Raw genomic sequence first — 24,672 nt, 5'->3', positions numbered from 1 at the left:
AAAACTAACAGCTGCAAGGCTCTTCAGCTTACCAATATCAATGATTGCTGTGTTTGAAGTCAGACTGTGTGTGCAGAGGTTAACAGATACAGCTGGAATTAACATCACCAAAGAAATTATTCTGCATATTGCATACTTACTGCATGTGAACACATGCTGAAACACATTTGCTACCCACAAAGGTTACTTGTCATAATCTTCCTATGAGCATCTGTCTTAGTCAAGTGCTACGACAAGCATGGGTTACTGAAGATCAATTCTAACCCGGATCTTCACAGATCAGTAGAGGACTAAACAATCATGACATCTTTCACATTGATCATTCAAATTTTACTTTTTGGAGGAAGCCAGAGATCTCCATGCACAGAGGTATTTATCATATAGTCCTAGGCCAAATGTTAGAAAAGTCCCTATCTTTTAGGATCTCTCAGCAGCAGTAAACGTGTTATTCAGTAATTGGTATGACACCTCCCACCCGCCAAAAATTCTTGTTGATGTGGAACTAGCAACAGGAGGTATCAGGCTACTAAAAACTAACTGGGTTCAGTCCACTGTTGAAACAGTGTCCACATGTTCATAAACAAACTGCTTGAGAATTGATCACATTGTCTAATGTGTGGTGACAAGCACTGGTGTTCAGCATGGTCAAGATATGCAGTATGGGTGATAAGGCTGGGTGTATCATATTACCTGATTTTCATGATATCTCTACATTTGGCCTAGGAGTACATACTAAAACCTGAAATTCTAATGTAACTGAAATTGCCAAGTGGAAAAATGAATTAATATATTCACAGAAAGTATTCCATGAGTAAACACTACCAGACAGTCAAAGATATATAGGTAAGAAAACAGGAATAAAAAGAAGAAATAGTCAAAACATAATCATTCAAAATTATGACATCTGAATTATGCTTAAAAAAACAGATAAATACATAAAACATAAACTCTTGTCAAGTAATAAAAATAAAACAAAAAAGTACAAGAAGCTACAAACACAATATACAGGAGAACAAAACCATTTGCAGCATAATGACAAATGGGAAAACATACACACTGTACATTAAGACTGGGACGGGTCCACATTTTCTACCTGGGGACCCCAACCCTATTACCCTACCCTATCCAGATACCCATTATTTTTAAATTCCTGACGTCAAATTTGCAAGAAATGGTTATATAGTCTTCAGATCGGAGGCTATTTTTTTTTCTTTTCAATATTGTAACTACGTACATATTCAAAAGTGAGGTATATCATGTCTAAATCTTCAAACAGAATACACCCTTGAAAACATGAAACAGGACCAGGTACTGAGACTGGCACCAATTCATTATCCCTCCATCCCGAGTATCTGGGTTACCCGTCCCAGCCCAATTGTACATGTCTCTCCATATCAATCATCATCAACTCCCTAGCCCTAAAACATGAATGGTCCCGAAGTAGAGGTAAGGTTTATGTAAATTCCTTTCCAAAATTGAAAACTATGTATTACATAACATTGGCTGTGAATACATGGAACAGTTTCCAGATTGAATCAACAGTTGTCGTGAGCTGGAAAGATATATTTTACTGACAATGCATCAACAAGAACAACTGTACTTTTCTCTAAAACACTAAAAGGAGAATTTACCACAGCTGTGAGGCCGTCTAGAATGCCAAAGCTCACTTCCACAAAGAAATCTTAGCACTAAAATGATTGTAACTCCCATTCTACAACACTGGCTTAAGATAGTCATAGCGTTAAGATCAATTTGTGCAGGTAAGCCCTGATTTACCAAAGGCTGAGTCTCAAACCTAGGATCCTGGCATCCTGATATACCTAAGGGAGACAACCCAGCAGTGTAAATTGCAGACCTACAGATAACTGTGCCACCTTTGCCTCTTCAACTACAATAGATAGAAGGTGCAACTCATTTTAAGTATATCACAATATTGATACATACTTCAGTAAATTAGTACTAAATTGATAAATATCTGCCATAGAAATGTCTATATTTATTTAGATTACAATGGTAATGATGGAGAAACAGAAAGCAAAGAATTTTCTGATCTAATGGATCAACCAGGGTCATCATAAGCAGTTGATCATTACTTGCAGGACTTAATACACATATAGAAAATATTTTGTATTAATATATATCACCATATTTTGTAAGACTATTGAATCAACATATCACTGTCTAACTGTCCAATCAATGGCCTGCATTGATGATGTTTGTACACGGTCAATGGGAAACAATGGTATTACCAACAGAAGTATTAAAATATGTACCATCAGAAAATATACAGCCAAAGTGAGAATTTAACAAATTAACTGATGACACCCATATTTATGCCTATAGTGTCCTTCACACGGCAAACTAACGTTTGACAGCACATTGTCAAACTCGAGTTTGATCGTGTGAACATTCCAAAAATTCACCATCAACACCAGTTTTAGAGTTGTCTAACTATTCTCACCTGCTCTCACCAACTTTTCCATCAAACTTTCAGAGTTGTCAAACATGTTTGACATGTGAAGTGTTGTCAAACTTGTGTTGTTCAGAAATACCAATCGCTGTCAGCATTATTGTCACATGATTTTTGGTCCTCTGGTCAACTCGACCTACAAAGTGACATCTACCGCACCAAGACGGACCTGATACAAAAGTATAGCAACATGTGTTTGACATGTGAAAATGCAAGATTGACAACTCATACAATTTTAATATGTTGTCAAACTTTCATTTGTCGTGTGAAGGTGGTTTATCACACATAAATCTTTCCACTGAATGATGACGATGTTGGTTCCTACACAATCTATGGACAGAGGGAACACAATAAATACACTTGAATGACTGATGGTCACAACATAATCAGAGCATGCCTTACATGGATGCCTGTCAAACAGTGAGGCTGAATCGCCACACACTGATTGGCTGTTGACAGAGTTCTCTTTTCCTGACCTTCCCACCAAACACCAGCAGGTATGGCACACCCTCCAACAAGTCCTGTAAATGAGGACAAAGAGTGTTAAAGGAAAATGTCACACATTTAGACAATAGTTCATATTTGGGGCTCTCACCTTAACTTCCTGCTGATGCAATAAAAAACTTATTATCCCTTACAGGGGACCCGTGAAGGTCCCGGGGTAGAATAGGCCTTCAGCAACCCATGCTTGCCATAAAAGGCGACTATGCTTGTCGTAAGAGGCGACTAACGGGATCGGGTGGTCAGGCTCGCTGACTTGGTTGACACATGTCATCGGTTCCCAATTGCGCAGATCGATGCTCATGTTGTTGATCACTGGATTGTCTGGTCCAGGCTCGATTATTTGCAGACCGCCGCCATATAGCTGTAATATTGCCGAGTGCAGCGTAAAACTAAACTCACTCACTCACCCTTTCAGGGCTGATAGTATTACTGAGAAAAATACAGTGTTTATTGCAGATTTGCTTGCCTATTTAAACATAGGGTTTACTGCACTTCTACTGTGTGTGCATGCACACATGTGACTGAATATCTGTCTGCTTGTACATGTCATGACTAATCCTGATTTCATAGTGCCACTATGAGATGCCATGATGCATGTTAATATTATTATTTGATAACATGTATTATCCATTTCCAGAGCAAATAATCTCCACCTCAAATATGCTTATTGGTGATAAGTATGAACTATGAGCAAAGTGAAGACAATATTATTTTACTCAGTTTACCTTGAGCAACTTATCCCACCAGGTACCCATTCACTGGCTTCTCCTAAGTTGTGTCATTTTGTTTTGCACTTGGAAGGGTTCTGGTACTTAAATCCTATTATATAGTCTGTTTGCTGTGTAAACGTGCCGATGAATTTCACTTCAAGCAAAAAATCCTCTAACTTTCACCTTGCCAACTGAAAATTTAAGTCTCAGAATTTTAGTCAACATAAAATGCAAGTTGTTTAACAAACCATCATAAATTCAAAACATTATTACTGATTTGTATTACAAGGGGATAGGCGCAGTAGTTGGAACAGTGAGACAAACACACATGCATACGTGATGAGCATTAACATAGACCAATTCTAATTGTTTTTTGTGCATATAATTCCGAGTTTTAAAAGTTCAGTTGGCAAGGTAAGATTATGAGGATTCACAATCCTAATTTAACTTCATTTGATTTCCTTTTTTGTATTTAGTGAAATTCATTTTCACATTTTCACTGCAAACAGATCATAGTTGACTAGCTTACAGAGATTGACATTTGTGAAACAGCACTGTGCTTACCATTACTTCTTCTTGGCCAGACGGTATCCTCTCGCCCATGCTGCTAGGTCCAAGATCAAAGTTACTTCCTGTCTGAGTAGCTACTGTCACAAGAACTTTCTTATATGCTCCATCTTGACTGTTTACCCGTAAATCACAACTGTCACAATTATCCTGAGAACTATTCACACCTAGGCATGGAGCAGATCCTGTATCCCTTGACAATGGACTATTGAAGGTCGTGCAGAGGTCATGACCAGACCTTGACCTCTGACCTTCAAGGGAGCTACTCATTTTAGGCATGTGAAAGGATTCCAGCTCAATCCAGTCTTCCGGTATCACCTGTGTCAACTCCTTGGTGAAGATGTAGGGACTGGGGACCTTCACAGGTGACACCTGTTGTTGTTCAATGTCTTCGATTATCAAATCATCACAGTTCTTGGAGTAGATAGCTTTGAGGGATGTGGCTCTGATGGTAGCCTGATTTGCAGGACTGATTTGAGGAGTATGTACAACAGGGGATTGTTCTTTGGTATTAAAGGGTTTGGCAGGAGAATAGGAGCATGTTATACTTACAGGTGCCTGAGATTCATCTGCAGTACAGTCCACAATATTGTCAATTCCAACACTTTCATTTGAATCTCGCGACACAAATCTCAGTAAAGGTCGTTTGTCATCACCTGTGGTGACCTGCGACCTTGGAGTATAATCATGACCTTTGACCTTGGTCATCTGTACACTATTTACACTACTGTCTTCCAAGGAGAGAATATCACAGTGTCTGGATGCAGACCTCGCAGGGTACACCCACGATGTCTGTGGAGCGTCTTTCGTCACCAAAGGGCTCGTACGTGGACGCCCAGCATTGATCACACTTGTACTAGGATGGGGGCTCTGTAATACTGATTCTGAGAAACACCTGACAGAGTTATCTGCTCCTGTATCTTGGCTGTTGCTACTGGAAACACACACTGTTGCATGCTGGGAGCAAGGTAGAGGATGATGAGGACTGGACGGAAAGGCAATCTTCTTCCACGTAGTTGTATCTGTCAACAGCATCAGTGATAAGATCACACACTCAGAGAATGACATACACTAATATAACATTATACCATGAATCAGTTAGACAATGAAAAGTGTCAAACCAGAATAAGTGAATGAAACATCTACATTACTGGATCAGTAGTTCTACAACACTAATACTGACAGGTTTTGCTAACTGGCTTACTGACTTGGTTGACCCCAGAACATCACATCCAAGTTGTGTATAACAATGCTCATGTTGTTGATCACTGGATTGTCTGGTCAAGATTTGAATATTTACAGACTGAATATTTCGAAAAGCCACACATGTGTATATTCGTCCACGTTTGTGCTGTTTGAGTGGCTATATGTCCCCGAGTCTTGTTCGCAGCCCGACCCCAAGGGTTGGAGTTGGTGAAGCTTGTCCAAACCAGCCATGTTGTCCTTTGATATTTGATTAGATGTGTACGCCTCGGCGGGCATATTTTTCTGCTTTGATATACCATCTGGGTCCTGTATGGGCCCTTTGATGTGAGAACTGTGAATCATATTTATCTCAGCATGACACCATCAGTTCCAAATGACCCATGCTTTAAATGCTCAATAACACCTGGAAATTGGCCAACACATGATGTTTATCGCCTAAATCAACACTCTACCAGAGAATGTGTGTATTACAAGACTTACTGAAACAGAAGAGCCAGACATCACTGTAAAGCTGCCCCTGGTTCTCACCTCCCACTACCACCATGTTCTCCTTCACCTGCAACAACATGACATACGATTACAACAGAAGCAGCAGTGAATTGCCTCAACATTGGTCACAAAATATCAGATGCCTTACTATTACAAAAGATGCAGTGCACACCATCCTAATAGCAGCATCAGATTCCATAGCAACTGAAAAAGCACTGCATAACGTAACACTGGGTATGATAATTAAATAGTAAAAACCTGGCACACCATCGTAACAACACTGCTGTCTGTCTGTCTGTCTCTGTCTGTCTGTCTGTCTGTCTGTCTGTCTGTCTGTCTGTCTGTCTGTCTGTCTGTCTGTCTGTCTGTCTGTTATAATGGAAACAAGCTAGTACTTTAAGTCTCTTGTAATAACTCACAAGAAACCTGAAACCGGCAGAGCATGTTTCTTTTAAGAGGTAACAGGGGCAGATAACTCTAAATCAACATGAAAGAATCTGGTTCTTCCTCTATTTTATGCTGCACATTTATCTAAAGGGGTCAATTACAAAACTATCGATAGTCACAAATACTACTGATTTACTGATTTTTTTTCTTTTCTACCATCGATCATTTGGAGACGCAACAATTACAATTCATTCATAGTTCAATGCATTGATACAGTCCTACCTACAAGTGAGAAATCCATTTGAGATGACTATAATCAAAGGTTTGCGTGAGATCATTACCCTGCAGTGATGACCTAATGTCAGAATAGGTGATTTATTGATGAGCTAGTTAGTGGTACTTTGGTCACTTATGTCTGTGTCGAAAGTTTACATTTTTAAGGCCTTAATGAATGTCCTTAAGTCATATTTGGCTTTTATTATGTTCACAATGATAATCTATCAGAAATGCGTGGGTGGAGGGTCAAGCTATAAAATTACCTGAAAGCAACTGACATAACAAATAACTGTCAAGTTATTCATTAATGTGAAACTGTGATCATGAGGATAGACAAAATATATGTCAAATCAATGCTGAAAAAGTGCAGTTTTCGTGAGGACTGCTCTTTTGCCCATGAGATGTTAATATTTATCAAGTTGTCTTTAAAAAAAATTTACTTATCTCAATTGGTTTAGCTCATTGGATAAATTCTGAAACAAATATCTAAAAAACACTTGTTAAGTAATCTCTGTGTACACGTCTGGACTCACTATTGCTATCGTTTAATACTATCATCACAGGATATTTATATAACTCTCATACCCACAGTTGCTCAAGACACTGGTATTTTTCTCCCTTGATTATTGGATGTCAATCTCAATGGCACATCGAATTATCAATCTGAAGTCCCTGGGAATTATACAACTCTCACAGTCACTAGGCGAGATCCTTAAGAGATACCCACTCACAGCTGGGTGGACTGGGACACACTGTCACAGTATTTTGTCCAAGTTTACTGCATGTTGCTGTACCTGCAACTAGGTGTTTGTATGTATTCATGTGGCCACCATTATGTGGCATGTATTCATGTTTGCAGTGAAAAACGTACCGGTGATTTTCACTTTAAAGAAAAGCAAAAACAATCAAAGAAGGTGAAATTAAGACTGTGAATCCTCATACATTTACCCTGCCAAATGAAATCTCTGAAATTTACTCAACTTAGGATAAAAGTTGTTTGACAAACATTCATAGTTTCAAATAGCTAATATTGGTTTGAATTACAAGGGGGTATGTACATTAAATGAAACACTGAGAACAAATTGACTTGGTCTAAGTTAAGGCTCATCAAGTATCACACTGGCATATGTTTCATTGTTCTAACTACTTTGTTTACCTCTTTCCGATTCAGGGAACATGCATAAACATCAAAGGGACATCAGCTCATGTCAGCCCCATGACCAGTGAATAACTTATACTGTAACCAAGGTAAAATGTCATGGTGCGTTATACTTACAACATCGGCAGAGTGACCCGTCATGGGAGGGGGACCTTGGACTGTCTTGATTCTTTGCCACTTTTGGCTCACTGAGAAAACACAAAAAGCTGGTCAACAATAACATTCTCTATCACTCTTTCACAATGACAACAATCTGAACAGGTACTTCTTCTAGTATTCCTGTGCTGTAAACTTTAATTCTGGGTGATATTACAGTGGTGACACAATTGCTAAGATTGACAGCAGAAATCAATCTGTAAATATCTACAAGTAACAAAAAGAGGAAGATTATTTATATTGCCAAAATATTTACAATCCAAATACTTGAACTAAAATACTCATGACCAAAGATAGTTCATAGAAAGAGATTTTATGAAAGCTTCAATCAAACTGAAAAATCACTTGGCATGAAACTCTGAGAAGAGTCTGATTAAAATTCTTACCAAAACATTAAATTATAAAAACATGAATAAAATTGTACTCCAGAACAATATTAACATATTTGGAGTAACCTCGCACCATGGGAGACTGGATTGTGGCAGGAAATGCCTTTGAAAACCAGAACTAATTCCACAGAAAAATATTGCTGTTTCAATCACAAACCGAAACCTAAAACAAGCTGCTTCCAGTGTGGTGCGACACAAAAGGTTGCACAGCCAAACACACAGACTTGTCACAAGTGAGAGAACAATTCAGCTATCTCAGTTGAGCCATGCTCAACTTATCCTTATTTGCCAGTAACACAAACCAGCACTGAAATAGCATGAACCAGAGTTTTGCTAGCTCTAACAACATTAAGTTATTAGGAACCATTATTCTGCTATCATCAGTCCACTAATACTGCAGAAGGTATTCTCACAGAAATGGTAGCTCCACAGGTCAGCCTTGAGGGTGAGGTCACACAGCCCTCCGAACATCCACATGTTGTTGCAGTGCATGACGCTGCTGTGGCCGTGACGACCACCAGGTGTCTCTGATGATGCTGGGGAAATCAGTTGCCAGTAATCTTCATCTGCATGATACCCCCACAGTTCGTTGCTGGACCCCCTCAGATCCACGAACCCTCCATATATGTACATAATCCCACAATGCATGACTGCCGAGTGGTCCCTTCGACTTGTTGGCTGTGGCACGGTGACATCGGTGCAGGGCTTGTGAAGAAACTGTTGATCTGTGTAAACAAAAGACCTTGTCATCGCTACATCATACATTTATATGGTAATATACAGCAATTGCTGTTTCATTCATCCCCATTTCAACACTTCCACCAAACTGCTTTAAAGCTTTTATCAACCCTTTGCTTCAAAATACAAAAAAGATTATGATGTCTGTCTGTCATTTTGAGTATGAACCAGGCAATCCAGTGACTGATGAGGAACCATTCCAAGCTGTCAGGATCATGTGTCAGCTAACATCCAATCGTCAAAGTCACAAACGCTGATTAGCTAATCCACTCAGTACTGAGCATGGTGGGTGCTACAGAAGTAAAGAGTACACACTTAGTTTCCTACAACATTCAGTTAAATGCTATGAATCTCAACATTCCAAAGGAACTGCCAGGAATAACATTTTTTTCAGAATCAGCAAAGCCTGTTTACACAAAAATGGTCCTAACACCATACATAGGCAGTCTTAGCTACCTCTGTCAATTCGACAGGATTCCAAATTAACAGGTTCCAGAATAAGGAAGTTCCACTATGCACCTGAAGAAAATCTGCTAACACTGTGCAGTTCGAAAAAAGCTGTGTACAAAGTGCAGTATGCTTGAACATGAGCAATAATTTGAGGGCAGTTGGGGCAGTGGTGCAGCCTAGAGGATAAAGCATTCTATCACAGCTGAAGATAGGGTTCAATTCCACACAAGGGTATAATGTTTGAAGCCCATTTCTGGTGTCCCTGGGTACAATTTCCGACATGGGTACAATGTTCGAAGCCCATTTGTGGTGTTCTTGTTTGATTCCGCATATGGGTACCATGTGTGAAGCCTATTTCTAATGTTCCTCGACATGATATTGCTGGACTACTACAAAAACAGCATAAAACTAAACTCACTCACTCTAAATCATTTAATAAAATCTGACCTATGTTAAAGATCCACAATGGTGGCTCAGTCCCAGCACTGAATTCTCCTCCAAATATCAACAGCATCCTCTGAAACATGGCAGACATTGGCATCAAGACAAACACTACAGAGCAGTCAATATTTATACCAACATGTAGATGGTGTCCTCACGGGTCAACATTCAGCCTGCAAGTTTTTACAGAATTTTTCAGTTCAAGTTAATATTGTCACAACTAATATTGTTAATATTGTTGTTACTACGTGTTTTTATTAGGGCTGTCTCGTGTGGGACAATAGCAACAATATTGAGACTAGTCGCTCACAATATGCAGATCAATATGCTCAGAAATCAATCAATAATCAAATGTAATCATAAACCCACCACAATACTCAATGGTCAATAACAGGATACAGTCATAACATTGTGCAAACGAAACAAGCATCGATTAATACCATGATAAAGACGATCACGGATACTTCTTGTTGAGACACACACGAAAGTATGTTGTTTACACTGCACCTTTACGAGTCAGGAAACTCATTGCTATCAGTTGTATCAGTTGATAAGACATACATACATGTTTTTCCCTCAATCATTGGATGTCAATCTCAACGGCATGTCGAATTATCAATCTCAACCCCCTGGGGAGTATAAAACTCTTGCAGCCACTAGGCGCACTGAGTTCACATGGCTTTTGTCATCCTAATGAGGTACCCATTCACATCTGGGTGGCCAGGACACATAGTCACAGCACTTTGTCCAGGTTTACTGTCCGTTGCTGTACCTGCAACTAGGTGTATGCACGTATTCATGTGGACACCATCTGGTCATATACCAACAGATTTGTGGGTTCTTATAGTGTATAGGGTTGTGTACTGTACACTAGGAGTTGAGACAACACTGAAAAAGTCTGCACATAAAGATGACACCCAAGTTTTCACACTCGTTCACAGATGGGCTTGATCCTGACATATCAACCTCGCTGGACCACTAGCTTGATGCTTTAGCCAGCTCGCCCACCTCATCTTGATTTATCAAACATACCAATCAGAAAAATACTTATTAAGCTTAATTCTATGTTTCATTGTTAATGAATATCGATAAGTATCCCAAGGTCATCAATAAATCCGTCAGTGCGACAGCATTATAACTGGGATCAACAAAACTTGCAATATCTGCAATTGCAATTTTTTCATTGAAAGCAATGCTTCGTTCAGAATCAAAATACCTTTGAAACTTTTAGAACTATTTTCTAATTCTCCATTATAAAATCCCAATATTGCATGTAACCTGTCCTCCCCAATTTCCCTGCCATGGGACTATTTTTTTTAACACCAAATAATTCTGTGCAAAGTATATATAATATATACTAATTCCTCTCTTACAAATGTTTCATAGTTGCTGAAAGCCACAATATCCCAGCTAAATGGTGGCAGCCTGTAATCAATCAAGCCTGGTCCAGACAATCCAGGGATCAACAGCGTGAGCATCTATATAGGCGTACGATCATGCAACAAGCATGGGTTACTGAAGATCAGTTCTAACCCTGAGCTTCAATTGCTTTCTCACACATGTACACACAGCTGTTGTATTTGACTAACCTTGTGCGAGACGATGGTGTGGCCCTGCAGATGTGGCAACGAAGTTCCCCGATACATGAGACGTTCCCATGTTCCGCTACCTGCAAGATACCAGTTGTATCATGGCATCCCGTGAATAACAGATTCTAGCACAACAAACAAATTCGTTCACACTGATTGGCAGCATCCAATGCATAAACTGACAAAGCTTTAAAAAGAATTGGAGGATCCTAGAGGGGTGTTCAGAGGGTTTGACTCCTCTTTTGTAAATGACTAAACAGAAAGGCCAAATTGAAGTCAACGCTATACAATTACAGACCGGTATTGAGGTCAGTATCTGTTTCTACGAACCCGCGAAAAAGAAATATTGACCGAAGACAAAGTCCAGGGTTAATATTGCCTTTCTCGGGTCCATAAAAACAGGTATTGACCGAATTCACCAATCTATAATTGTTTTATTTTGTAATTACAGAAAATATAAGCTTCTAAAAACCAAAAATGAAAAGAAATAGGGCTCCATCCACAAAGGCATTCTATTGTTACCACAATAAAGTAGGGACTTATGACTGTTTCAGCACTACAGCTGCTTGTGGAACATCACAATCCAACTATTCAAGCACAATGTCAGAAAGTATTTCTAGGGAAAGAATTAGATGCACACATCTCATGTCAAGTCCACTTCATGAGTTGTGCAATTAGACTTCTGTAATTCTCTTCTTTCCTGGCCCATTTTTTGGCAACCTTGATTCGCCAATTCACATACCTAGGTGGTAGCGCCAGAAATCTTTCAGAGGTAGTGTGTTGTCTTTCCCACTGCATATGTAGACCTGACCACCATGTCCACACGCTGCATGTTTTAGTCGAGTTCGAGGACAGCCATTGCATGCTGGGACTGCCTGTATCTCCCTCCATGAACAGGAAAGCTCCTGTTTCGCATTGTTGTGTTCATTTGTTGTGTTTATTTTCATTGTACGTGGTAGATTCTTGTAAGGAACATATTGAACACCTAGGAAACAAACAAACATCATGTTACTCAAAACATCTGCATCAAAATTCTGTGTCAGTCGCAATAAAAAATGGTCACAGTCTGCACATCCCTGTTTTGTACCAGCAAGGACCATAATAATTATTGTAGGTGCTATTGATAGAACTAGATCTGACAGAGTCAACTCCTGCAATGTTGGAAGCAGTGCTGACTCACTTGTAATCATGGCTGAACATAAGGTGAGGAAAAATTGGGTTTAACGTTGTACTTAGAATATGATGCTGTGCACGTGTGTGTTGTGTAGCTGTTTGTACTAGCCAAGACTTCAGTTGGTTTATTGTGCTAGCTCCCTCAGATACTATGCCACAGTTCAGTATGAATACCCCACTGAGACACATTAAACTGACTCTGAGCCGACCAGCCTTTTTTGTATCTATTAATAACGAGCACCAGGCAGACGCCAACAAGTACCATACTTTAATGTCTTTTGGTAAGACATGGCTGTGGATGGAACCAGCGACCTTCTACTACCTGGGCAGACGCTCTAAACCAATACACCACGAAGGTGGTTGGTTGAACATGAAGATGTGAGGGTAAATAATGGATGCATGAGCATACCAGTTTTCTCATAGTGTGGTAACTATATGTGAGAGGAAAACCCACACTGAAGCGGGACTTACAGCTTTACCACTTCACTGACATGATCACAAAAACATCCAACACCAAAAAAATGCTTCCATTGAGAATAAACACCTTAAACATGAACCTTTGTCATCAAATAAACCATAATGTATTCTACAAAATGATTTAGAAAGAATTGCCCACATGACAAACACAAAATGTTCATTTGACAAGACTGAAATAAGTTGCTCCAAAACAAGGCACATTAAAATCCTTTGGTTTTCAAAAAGAAAATCTGATTAATCACACAGATTTTGAAAATACCCACCTGAACAAAGTTATTACTCTGAATTAGACTAGCAGACATTTCAAATACTGAAGTGTACATACAATCTAGCCCCCTCTCTCAATACACTTGGAACACTTGACTGTCATGCCTGAAGTCATTAGAACACTGATGTGAAAACAACTATTTTGGTAACGTAACTTAACAACAAAGATGTCGTAACACACCAGTGATTCAAGAGTTCAGCACACTCTGTTGCAATACAAACAAACACAGCTCCAGTCAATCAATCCTTACGTCTGCATTAAACAGGTCACAGATTTTTATCACACATTTTATTCAATTTGAAAGAAGGCCACCCAATAAAGGAGTGGCTATCCTATATATAACACCACAATAACTTAAGAGACATTTCAATGCAAAGACTCTTGACTAGACATAAATAAGACCTTTGAAGATCCGGGGTAGAATAGGCCTTCAGCAACCCATGCTTGAAGTAAAAGGTGACTCTGCTTGTCGTAAGAGGTGACTGACGGGATCGGGTGGTCGGATTCGCTGACTTGGGTTCCGCTTCACAAAGTTCTCATAAGTCTAAGATCTCGACACTTTTCTCGTAGCTCTTATATTACAGTATAGGAGGCACAATGGCTACAAGAAAAGTTACAAGATGTTAGACTTACGAGATATTTGTGAAACGGGGCCCTGGTTGGCACGTCATCAGTTCCCAGTTGGGCAGATCGATGCTGTTGATCACTGAATTTTCTGGTACAGACTCGATTATTTACAGACCGTTGCCATATTGCTGGAATATTGCTGAGTGCTGCGTAAAACTGAACTCACTCACTCACTCTGATATATATACATTCATAATGATGCATATGCTTAATACTTCATTTACAGAATACACAAGAGCAACTTCTTTCTTTATCTGGATTTTGTACACCCACTGCTGAAGGTTGTTGTTTATAAAAATTATCAAACTTGAGGCTTTGTTAAATAAAAAATGAAATACAGAAACAATATATTTTGTGGATAACTTTATCGACACAAAGAAATAAGATCTTACTGCAGCATCTTTATTACTCTGTTTATACTCTTAATTGTATACATTAACACCTAAATTTTGAAGCGATCAGCCGTTTGAGAGCTACATTCCATTTAAGGCGAAGGTTATTTGTACAACCCAAGTAGTGAGTAATGTGACAGATTTAACTGGGTGTATGGCTCACCTACGCGGATTTGTATGCTTGGGCTATTAACCAATCAGAATTTGACAAATTTATCTTAAGGGTAATAACATCCCCTACAAAGTTTTCAAACACTGTGTAACTAATAGTGTATCAAGCTTTTGTGAGATCAATACTCATGATGTTAATCACAGGATTGTCTGGTCCAGACTCAGTTATTTACAGACTGCGTCCATATTACTAGAAAATAATGAGTGCGACACTTCACAACAAAAATAACATTTTACAATCTGATCCGAAGCGAAATGATGTAAATTAAAGAAATAATGAAGAAAATACCAAAGTGAGATTTCAGTTTGTCTAATTACATTATTTTCATAAAATAAGCCTTAGTGTCATGCACTATTCTTGGTGGATAAACAATATCTGCTGCTGTCTTGGGACCAGTGATTGGTGACACTGAGCAATTAGATCACAGTGGAAGCTGTCTAAATCGCACTCACTGGTACTGAAAAATTAATCCGGTTCAGTCAACATGCCAGATTGTAGAGCTGATGATTGTTGTGTCAACAACTTGCCGGATTGGACAGATGCTGGTTTTGACAGCTTCCACTGTATATGTCATATCACAATGTTTATGTGGTTGAATGCACCCATCGATACACCCTGACACACAAACACCTCCAAAAATGCATTAAACAAATAACTACTTACACACGGAAAGAAAACCAAGCACAAACTAGGTAATTCCTTGCCACAGCAACTGTCTCACACTCCAAGGTTATACATACAGGTCAGAGAAAGACAATCTTGTTGTCCATGTGTTTAAGTATTAATTGAACCTACCATCCATGCTGATCACAAGATCGATTCCATGCTAGGAATGAGTGATTAATGTTACATTCATGACCAGTTTGCTTTAAAGGTTTTTTTAATTAGAAAAACCATGGCTTTGCTAAGAAGGTGACACATGTAAAAGTAGACGAACATCTAGTCTTCAAAATAACATATTTTACAGAAAAAAAAATTTTCTAAATTAGATTTATTGACTGTGATAAAAATTGTTCCTGAGACTTTCTTCATTTTCATGTGGTAATCTAGAATTGCCCCATATTTCAGATTGGCATGGGTGTATACCATGTACTGGGAATGTTTGTTTCAAGGTTTGAATGACAGACTAACGGAAAGCTTGCAGGTGTCAAAAATATTAAAGGCAAGATATAAGCTAGTTGAACAAATCTGCTAACTTCACCCCAGTGTTTCAAAACCTTGGAAACATATCAACTGTGACACTTCCACGGACATGACCACCACTAACACAACCATTCCTCTTCACACGTCTCAGACACCTGTGGGTGAGAAACTCTGAGATCAGTGGTTGGTGAGATCAGATTCCTGGGAGCTGACAGACACTCAACGCCAGTCTCAAACCCAGTTCAGTATCTAATCACAGGGTTTTACACTGTCTCTCAAAATTTAGGATACAGTGGATCCCAAAACAATATATTCAAGGATCCTCACAAAATATGATGGCCCTTTAAAATAAAGTGAGTAAGCGAGTTCAGTTTTATACGGCTTTTAGCAGGGACGCCAGAAATGAGCTTCACACATTGTACCCATGTGATGAATCTAACACAGATCTTCAGCATGGCGAACAAAATCTTTAACCACTAGACTGTCCCATCAAAATAAACAAACTGTACAGTGCAGCATACTGCAAGATACTCCTAATAATCTTTATATTTTTCTAAAAACCGATACACTGAGTGTCATTCTGGAAGCAGTACTATTTTTTCTGTGATTTCAAAACATTTGTAAATACCGCACAATTTACTGTCACGTAAGACTGTTGCTGTTTAATGATCTTCACTAATAAGCTAATACCAATGGCAGCCAATAAATCTACTTCCAATGACACCTAAGGACTAGTCTAGGCTATCACCATCTGATGTGTCACCTACCCACTGCGTATGACAGAACACTTTGGGGGAGCCATCTACCATCTGCCTCTCACTTGCATGTCACCATCACAGGTCCGGCAGCTGGCATGGCCTCACAGACTTATCAACTAGCAAGGTGATGTAAACTTGATTTATTGATCAAGCCAATGGTTACCAGACAAATAGCATGGAAATCAAGCAAGCCCTTCACCCGTTGTCGTGGAAACCAACAAACAAAGATACCCCATACATGACAAACAGAAACCCTGGCTGTTTAGAAATCAGAAGGTTTCGGAGGCTGAAAACAACTGCGGTCCGTGTCTAAATGAAGGGAATAAGTGACAGACCTCTGTGATGCATAAACATAGTTAACTGAGCCTAGCACCAATGAGTTTTACCACAATCAATAATAAATAAGCCCAGCTTCGTCATCCAGGACCAACAAAGTGCTTTGTCATAACAGGCCTATATATAACGCCTGTAAATGGATAAATATTTGATTGTATTCATGGGTAGCAAATGATGGGGAAGGTGATTAATTTTTCAATTACTGATATCACGATATGGTTTTGCCTTATCATCCTTTCCAAGCATGAAATGAGGTGAGAACAAGAGTGCATCATGTAGGTTGAAATGCTCAATTGTGTGCACCTCTATGTAAACATGTGAGTGTATCAATCGTCGTGGAGACAGATATTAAGGGTGGGTCACGGATCATATCAACATAGTGTATCAATCTGTCCAATTTTATAACAGAGAGTAAATTAAGGGTATGTCATGTGACTTCATGTTTTCGTTTTGTTTCCTTCAATTCTGTTTGCCGCTATCACTGAACCTATGCACTCTCACATTCAACTCATACAGTTTTTCTTATACTTATAAGCAATGACTACCAGATTCTCCTAATCAGTTGATCAGACTCACTGACTTCTTTTATTGCTTGTCATAACATCTAAATGTGTTGATCCATGCATTAAGTTAATCACTTAATTGCCTGGCCCAGACTTGATCATTTACAGAAAAACGTCATATAGCTAGAATACTGTTAAGCGTTGTGTCAAACAACATTGTGTCACTCCACCTACTTCTAAACTCCATTATATTTCAGCTATATGGTATGGCAGTGGTCTGTAAATAATCGAATCTGGACCAGACAACCCAGTGATTAACATCATGAGTATCATTCTCCGCAAACGAGGCATGATGACAGGTGTCAACCAAGTTAGCAAGTCTGACCATCCAATCCTATAAGTTGCGTTTTAAGACAAGCATGGGTTACTGAAGATCAATTCTAACCCTGATCTTCACCGGTACACTGTAAAACTTTACCTGTACTTCCCTAATGTGTGACTTCATAGATGTTTATAATCAGTCCAATGATCTTATTACAACTTTGCTTGCAAATACACCCCCTGATTTGTGTCCATAAATCATCCATAAACATTCCAAGGGGACATTCCATAAGCATCAAGCTGACATTTTAGCATGGTTTCAGCTGTAACAAAAATCCAGAAAGACTGATGGACAGAGAGATCATTTTTCAGTGTAAAGGTCTCAGGGACAAAAGTACAAATACTTGTATATCAGTTATTGGTGTTTTTAACTTAGAATGGTACAAAAAATAAAAGCATGCCAAAGGGAAAATAATTCATCACTGGTCAAAGTGAACATCAAAAATATTCTTTAAGCGAATAACAACAGTATTTGTTGTGCATATCGGTAATAGCTTTGACTGTATGATCAGTATCATCATTTATAATGACAACTAACATGTATTGAGAACCTGGCGTGACTTTCTGAACAACAAAACACTTGGTCACCTAAACGATATTTCTAAAGCATTAAGCTGGAGTTCATTTTTTTTAAAAGCACTTGCCACAGGGCAAGTGAATTTAAGAAAGTAACTTGTCCTGACTAAAGTTTCCACTTGCCCTGATTTTATGACATTATCATGAGTGATAAAGAACAAAGAAAGATAACTCGAATTTACTATTGTTGCGAAATATATTAGCTACATTTTGAGCAGATATTAAATGAAATCCAAGATTATTTGCAGTTTGAAGCCATGGGTGGAAATTATCTAGTAGCCCATGGACAAGTAAGATACCATTATCTGATTGCCCGAAATGAAAACTGACTTGTCATGGGCATCGGGCAATAGGATTTTTAATCCATGATTAAGATTTGTACACTCACAATCAACCTCCGTAAGAGACTTAAAGTTAGTTTCCAAATATACATGATTTTGATGGAATCAAGCAATTCCTTTTAAATCAAAAAGGAGCCATAGTGAAATACCATTCACAGAACCTGTGGTAATGTCGACGTACTCCATTTAGGGCTTATGTATTACAAAACGGGCTGAATGGAACATTCTGCAGACAGACTACCTCCCAAAATACAGTCTGTTCTGAAGAAGTTTATTTGGAGATGATGGAAAATATGCTAAACTTACAGCTTATGAAACACAATTTGCATCTACAAAGCTATTTATGAATAGCTGCCCCCATCACTGTCTCCAACAGGTGTGTGAGTGGTATGAGCGCTGAGGTCATGTTTAGTTGCCTACCTGTCAGCATATCAGTTTACTGTCACATCGAATATCTGGTCATATTGACATGACAAAGATGACCTACTTTTCTGATGACACATGGGCCATACAGAGATGGAGCAATAAAGATAACAGGAATGATGCTTCTAAAAAATAAGTTTCTTATAATCTAAAAAATAACAGTTTCTATCATACCGTTACTCCTGGTCATCTGATTTGCTGTGTGAAATATCTGGGGCTGTTGGGTAGTCTAGTGGTTGAAGCATTTGTTCATCACATCAAAGAACCAGGTTTGATTTTGCAAATGGACACTATGTGTAAAGCCCATTTCTAGTGTTCTCTACCACAGCTCTAGATAAGGTCTAGGTACCCACTGTAATGTTTTTGGAGAGGGTATTATGAATGTTGAGTGGGTATTTCATTTACTGTTACCCACTACTTTCAAATATGTGGGTATTATAGTGAGCTAAGTATATATGTCATTAAGTAAGTATACTAAGCAGGTATGTACTGCCTTATGTCATACCTAATCAGAAGCAACTTCCATATAATGGAAATGATTTCATAAAAAATCACTCACCCTATGCTGACAGTACAACACTAGTCCTATACTAACAGTACAATTTCATAGCAACTGATGTCTGTATCATTGTGCAAGTGATTAATCTTAATTTATACCTCTCTCTGTACACATATGTTTTAAACTTTCTGCGAATCTAACATTTTAAATGTGTAATTGGTACACAATAATTACTTTTCAGTGTGCAATTGAAAATTTTCTAGGCATATTTTACCTGGATATGCAGCTTATCTGGGCCTCTGCTCTACATTAATATTGCTCAAATATTACAAATTATGGTGTAAAACCATATTTACTTAGTCTAGTAATAATTATGATATTAATGCCATGTTTCTTTATGTGACTATGATACATCTCACTGTAAACAAGTCTGGCAGGAGAGATAGCATTCCTCCTCTAAAACTCACATTCATATTTCTTTTTTCAAAATGACATTTCTCTTCAGAAAATATACACTCTCGTAGGGTTTTTCTTCAGAAGACACCAATATTTCCCTAATTAAAAATTATAAACTGAGTCATGTCTGTGTGTCTGTTCTATATATATACAGGGCATATAGCCAATAAATGTCATATTTCACACAGAATGTATAATGTCATTTATTTATATATAACTGTGAGGGTGACAGACAGAAAGGGATTTTACGACATCAACAGATAAACTGTATCCAAGCTCAGATTTTACAAAGTAAATTCCTACTGCTGCTGCTGCTCCTACTACTACTACTACTACTACTACTACTACTACTACTACTACTACTACTACTACTACTACTAAAAGAAGAAGACAAAGTCAATCCATAATAATAATTAATATATAAGCATATTTTGGGGGATACCTGATTGGTCTAGAGACTGTCATTTGACCATCAATAGAAAAGCATATTGACAGAGGTCCAACCAAAACTGACATTGACTTGAGTTACCAAAAACAGATTTTGAGAGGCCCAGATGAGGACTTCCCAATGATTCAACCAATGGGATTGCTTTGCTTGACAGCATTCCCTCACACAATTATAGACTGCTGAATTCTGTCAATAAGGGTCTTTTATCGACCCACGAAAAGCAGTATTGAATATTGCTTTTCATGGGTCCATAAAAACAGGTATTGACCTCATCACCAATCTATAACTGCATACTATATGTTATGAATACATGTTAATGCATCATCTCGTTATGCTGGGCAGGGCCCAGGTAAGTACTAAAATCAAACACGTGACGATCCAGGTTTGAATTGTTCTTCAGCAACCCATGCTTGTCGTAAGAGGCAACCAACAGGATCAGGAGGTCAGTCTCACTGACTTGGCTGACAAATGTCATTGTATCCCACTGAGTAGATCGATGCTCATGCTCTTGATCACTGGACTGTCTGGTCTAGACTCAACCACTGAGTGCGGAGGTAAACAATAGCCAAAAATCTCGGATGGTAAGAAATTATTAGATTGGAACAGGTACCAGCATCTAAGAGATGACCAAATGAGTCAGGTGGTCAGACTTGCTGACTCATATGTCATTCTCACGTGATCAGACTAAAATGGCAACTGACATAAACGGCACCATTTGGACAAAACAGAACTTCAACTTGGAAAAAAAAATACAAATCTTAAGAGAAAACAGAACCAAATAAAATCTTATGGTGAAAACTAGTTCGTCATTAGATGACAATCGGATCACAGAATGATAATAAATACATCTACTGTGCTGACTGTGATTGGAAAGGGCATTCCAGGTTAGCATCAAACCATTGCAACCTTTGAAACACAATGTCATACATTGTTTTATATATGGTGCTGTCATGACTAAAAAATCAGTAGCTCTTTTCATCAATATGGTGCCATTATTGCCAAACAAACTTGGTGCCATTTTAGCTATAAACCCATGTTAACAGTGTCTATTGTTTCTCAAAATATGAATCTTTTTGCTATTTGATAAGGCTCCCATAATGTCGATCACCCTATTGTCTGGTCCAGACGTGATTGTTTAATGGCTGTTACAGTAATATAGTGGTGTATTGCAGAGTGCATATTGATACTGCTGATAGTAACTTCCTTAAGTGGCACTTAGAATCTGGTATCATTTGCTTGATAACAGTGTTTATATCGAAATGTTGCATCTGTTGCAATAAAGAAGTTCTCAATCCATAAAAAGTGTTCTTCCTCATCAATAGTACATGCTCAGTGGTTGATTTTATGTACACTATGTACATACAAAAAGACCAACCAGACTAATGAATCATTGAACAAATTAAGAATCAGTGTAAAACATGGGATCTACAGCCATGAAATCTAGCTTGGCATGTTCAGTGTTACTAGTAAGTCACTGGTACCCTAGCAACCATGTGGCTGTAACCGTAGTAACAGGCATGGAGTCTAGTTTGGTATAAACACAGGAGGCAACTGTGGTCTAGTAATAATACGTTTCAAATAATAGTAACAAAACATTTGTTTACAATACAAAATTTATCTTAACTGGACATTCTGCAACTCGAAACCTGCCATGGCAACTGATACATGCCATCATTGAATGGAACACACAGAGGACCAACAAACACACTGATAGCTAGATTCATGTTTATGTTGAGGTTTTGAGTGGTTCTAATATACAATTTCTTATTTTAATCATACTAAATTGATTTCAACCAAAAATGACATGAGTCATTATTTATTCCGCATATTTTCAAGTTAATCTAATGTCTATATGAACATACACAGAATATACACTGAGGTTAAATGGAGGTTACCAGTTAGTATAAACATGTATTCAAAGAAAAACAAACAGGCTTTCTCAGGCAAAGGGGGTAATAAAAACTACAGTCACATATTAGTGAGGAGTCCCTTCAGTGGAGTTGACAATGAACACAAAGTCTACAGAAACAAGATCACAGGGACACTACAAAGCTATATTGTTTCTGTTTTGACTATTAAGTTGAGGCAAAACAACTAGATGGATGACGCTAATTCTAAATCATGAGATAAATCAACACAAGCTTTCGCGAATTTTTAACACTCACGTTAAAATGCTGGAAACACCATCAGAGAATGTCAGTCAGACTATGATCAGACATAAAATTATCTGTGAATATTCCGTAACCAGATGCCTCGTCTGCTTGCGACAAACTTAGTTATTGCGAAATACGCTGAGTGATCAGGTGTCTGGAAAATTAACGAAGGTGACTGACATATAACTAGATGATAATATGACACCGTTACCTAACACTCATGTTAGATACTTACTGTTTTTTCCCGGTTTTGTCACATCCTAAAATCCAAGGGAATAAAACATAAACAATACTGACAGGTAATAGAATGTTGTCACCTGCCCGTCGTCAGTTGACATTGATAAACGTACGAAGCTCCACACAGCAACGGTTCACTAACGGAAGAACGATTCAGAGTTGGAAAAGTAGCGTGCCGAGTTCACGTCTCTCAATTAGGTGAAACTCGGGTTAATCCGTCAACCGAGTCGACTGTATGTCGCATGGTGATTCCGATTGACGATCCGATCGTTTCCGTTTTTTCACCCATAGAAAAATCTAAATCTAACTTCAAAGTGTGAAAAGTTCATGCACATTTCGAGAGTCAAAGTTGCATTTTTCTCTTTTATAAAAAAATATATAAAAATCTTAGGATCGGGTCAAATATAAGAGAAACAAAAATATTTTTGTATGTGGCCTTTAGAGGATATCGAGGAAAATAATTTTGCATCAGGTTTGAAGAAAAGAAACACGTGTTCGCTGGACATGTTGATTGTCTTGAAAAATAATGTGTTGAGTTAAAATGAAGTGTTTCCCCTCCTTTCAGAGAACACAACTTTTATTTTTTTTTTAAATTTATGTCTCATATCTACAACAAATAATAGTCCGTATATAGTCATATAGTCTCCCTGCTCAAATCAAGTCCTTGGTTACGTGAATAGTTACGTACCACCATGCTTCATCAATGCTGTTTAGAATGACTTGTATAGTCTAGACTGGGTTACCTATAGGCTGGTGTAAAGCTTGAGTTATTGCTGACTATCCTTCACCAGCTATACTTGGGTTAAACCTGAGGAAACCTAGACTTACCGCTACTTCACTGAGGACAACAGTACTTAGAACGACTGGTGGAAAATACGGTTCAGGGACTATCAGACAGACTAATGAACAACCAGTGAAACCCATTTTTCTATTGCGACTCACAGCACAACGCATGGTTTTACCTTTCTCACATATGTACATGTTGTGGCAATATGGTAGCCTAGTGTTTAAAGCGTTGTTGGTTCTTCACCTCAAATTTCCTGGGTTCTGTTTTTCACATGCGTGTTGTGATTGGTGGTGCTGGGGTACTGTTTGATGCGGCGTACAATCACTCCGGCAATGCATGACTCGTCACTCCAGCTTGTCTACCTCACAGTCCCTGAACCACATTATTTACCTATTTTCTCGCTTCAATCAAGGATAATCTACAACATATCTATATAGGTTTTCTACTTCAATGCAGTCTTAAAAGAAGCAAGTCAAAATTTCAACATTTCCTGAATATCCCATTTCATTGGGAGTAATTTTCAAAAGGAATAATTTGTTTTAATCAAATCGAGTCGTTTTCCCTTTAAAAAACATATTTTGCTCACTAGAAGCAGGGATACTCTATAACAGGGATAGCTCACTCGTATGCTTTCCTTACCATTTGTACTAATTAACGTGTGCCTCGTCATGCTTCACTGCACACGTCGACTTGGTTTGTTCTCAGCGCAAATCGGCTGCGCTTAACAGTATTTCAACCAGTTTATTGTCGGAAACTATCGGCATCTCCCGGAGTAATACTCGGTAAATTGGAGTAGGCTCCCCTGAATGTTGTCACAACAAGCTGGTTACACTTCCTGTCGCCGAATGATGCATGTGTGGATTAATGAGAGGACTTGAGAATGTGTTTACACATTGCCTTGTTCAAAGACTCTCTGTTTATGTGACAATTTTGATACAGCGTTCGAAACGATCGCCAGCCCATAGGCCCAGCGTCGGCTGTTAATGTATCA

General features: G+C 38.5%; 1 protein-coding gene across 2 annotated transcripts; it reads right to left on the bottom strand.

The window, feature by feature from the left end:
- Window positions 1-1,201: 1,201 nt before the first annotated feature.
- Window positions 1,202-23,019, bottom strand: LOC137256280 (uncharacterized). 2 transcript variants are annotated; one of them, XM_067794021.1, is made up of 10 exons: window positions 22,893-23,006; window positions 12,274-12,516; window positions 11,532-11,611; window positions 9,949-10,018; window positions 8,727-9,038; window positions 7,886-7,956; window positions 5,938-6,013; window positions 4,249-5,273; window positions 2,873-2,991; window positions 2,450-2,639 (listed from the first exon to the last, which is right to left on the bottom strand). In XM_067794021.1, exons 2-9 carry the CDS (start codon window positions 12,476-12,478, stop codon window positions 2,884-2,886), a joined length of 1,947 nt encoding a protein of 648 aa, XP_067650122.1. In that variant the 5' UTR covers window positions 12,479-12,516; window positions 22,893-23,006; the 3' UTR covers window positions 2,450-2,639; window positions 2,873-2,883. The 2 variants fall into 2 exon arrangements, with proteins under 2 accessions (XP_067650121.1, XP_067650122.1); XM_067794020.1 differs by having other exon boundaries at window positions 1,202-2,991; window positions 22,893-23,019.
- Window positions 23,020-24,672: the final 1,653 nt, after the last annotated feature.

This window comes from Haliotis asinina, chromosome 11 (assembly GCF_037392515.1).
Source record: "Haliotis asinina isolate JCU_RB_2024 chromosome 11, JCU_Hal_asi_v2, whole genome shotgun sequence".
In the NCBI taxonomy this organism is placed as follows: Eukaryota; Metazoa; Mollusca; class Gastropoda; order Lepetellida; family Haliotidae; genus Haliotis; species Haliotis asinina.
This window is presented reverse-complemented; position numbering and strand designations above follow the sequence as displayed.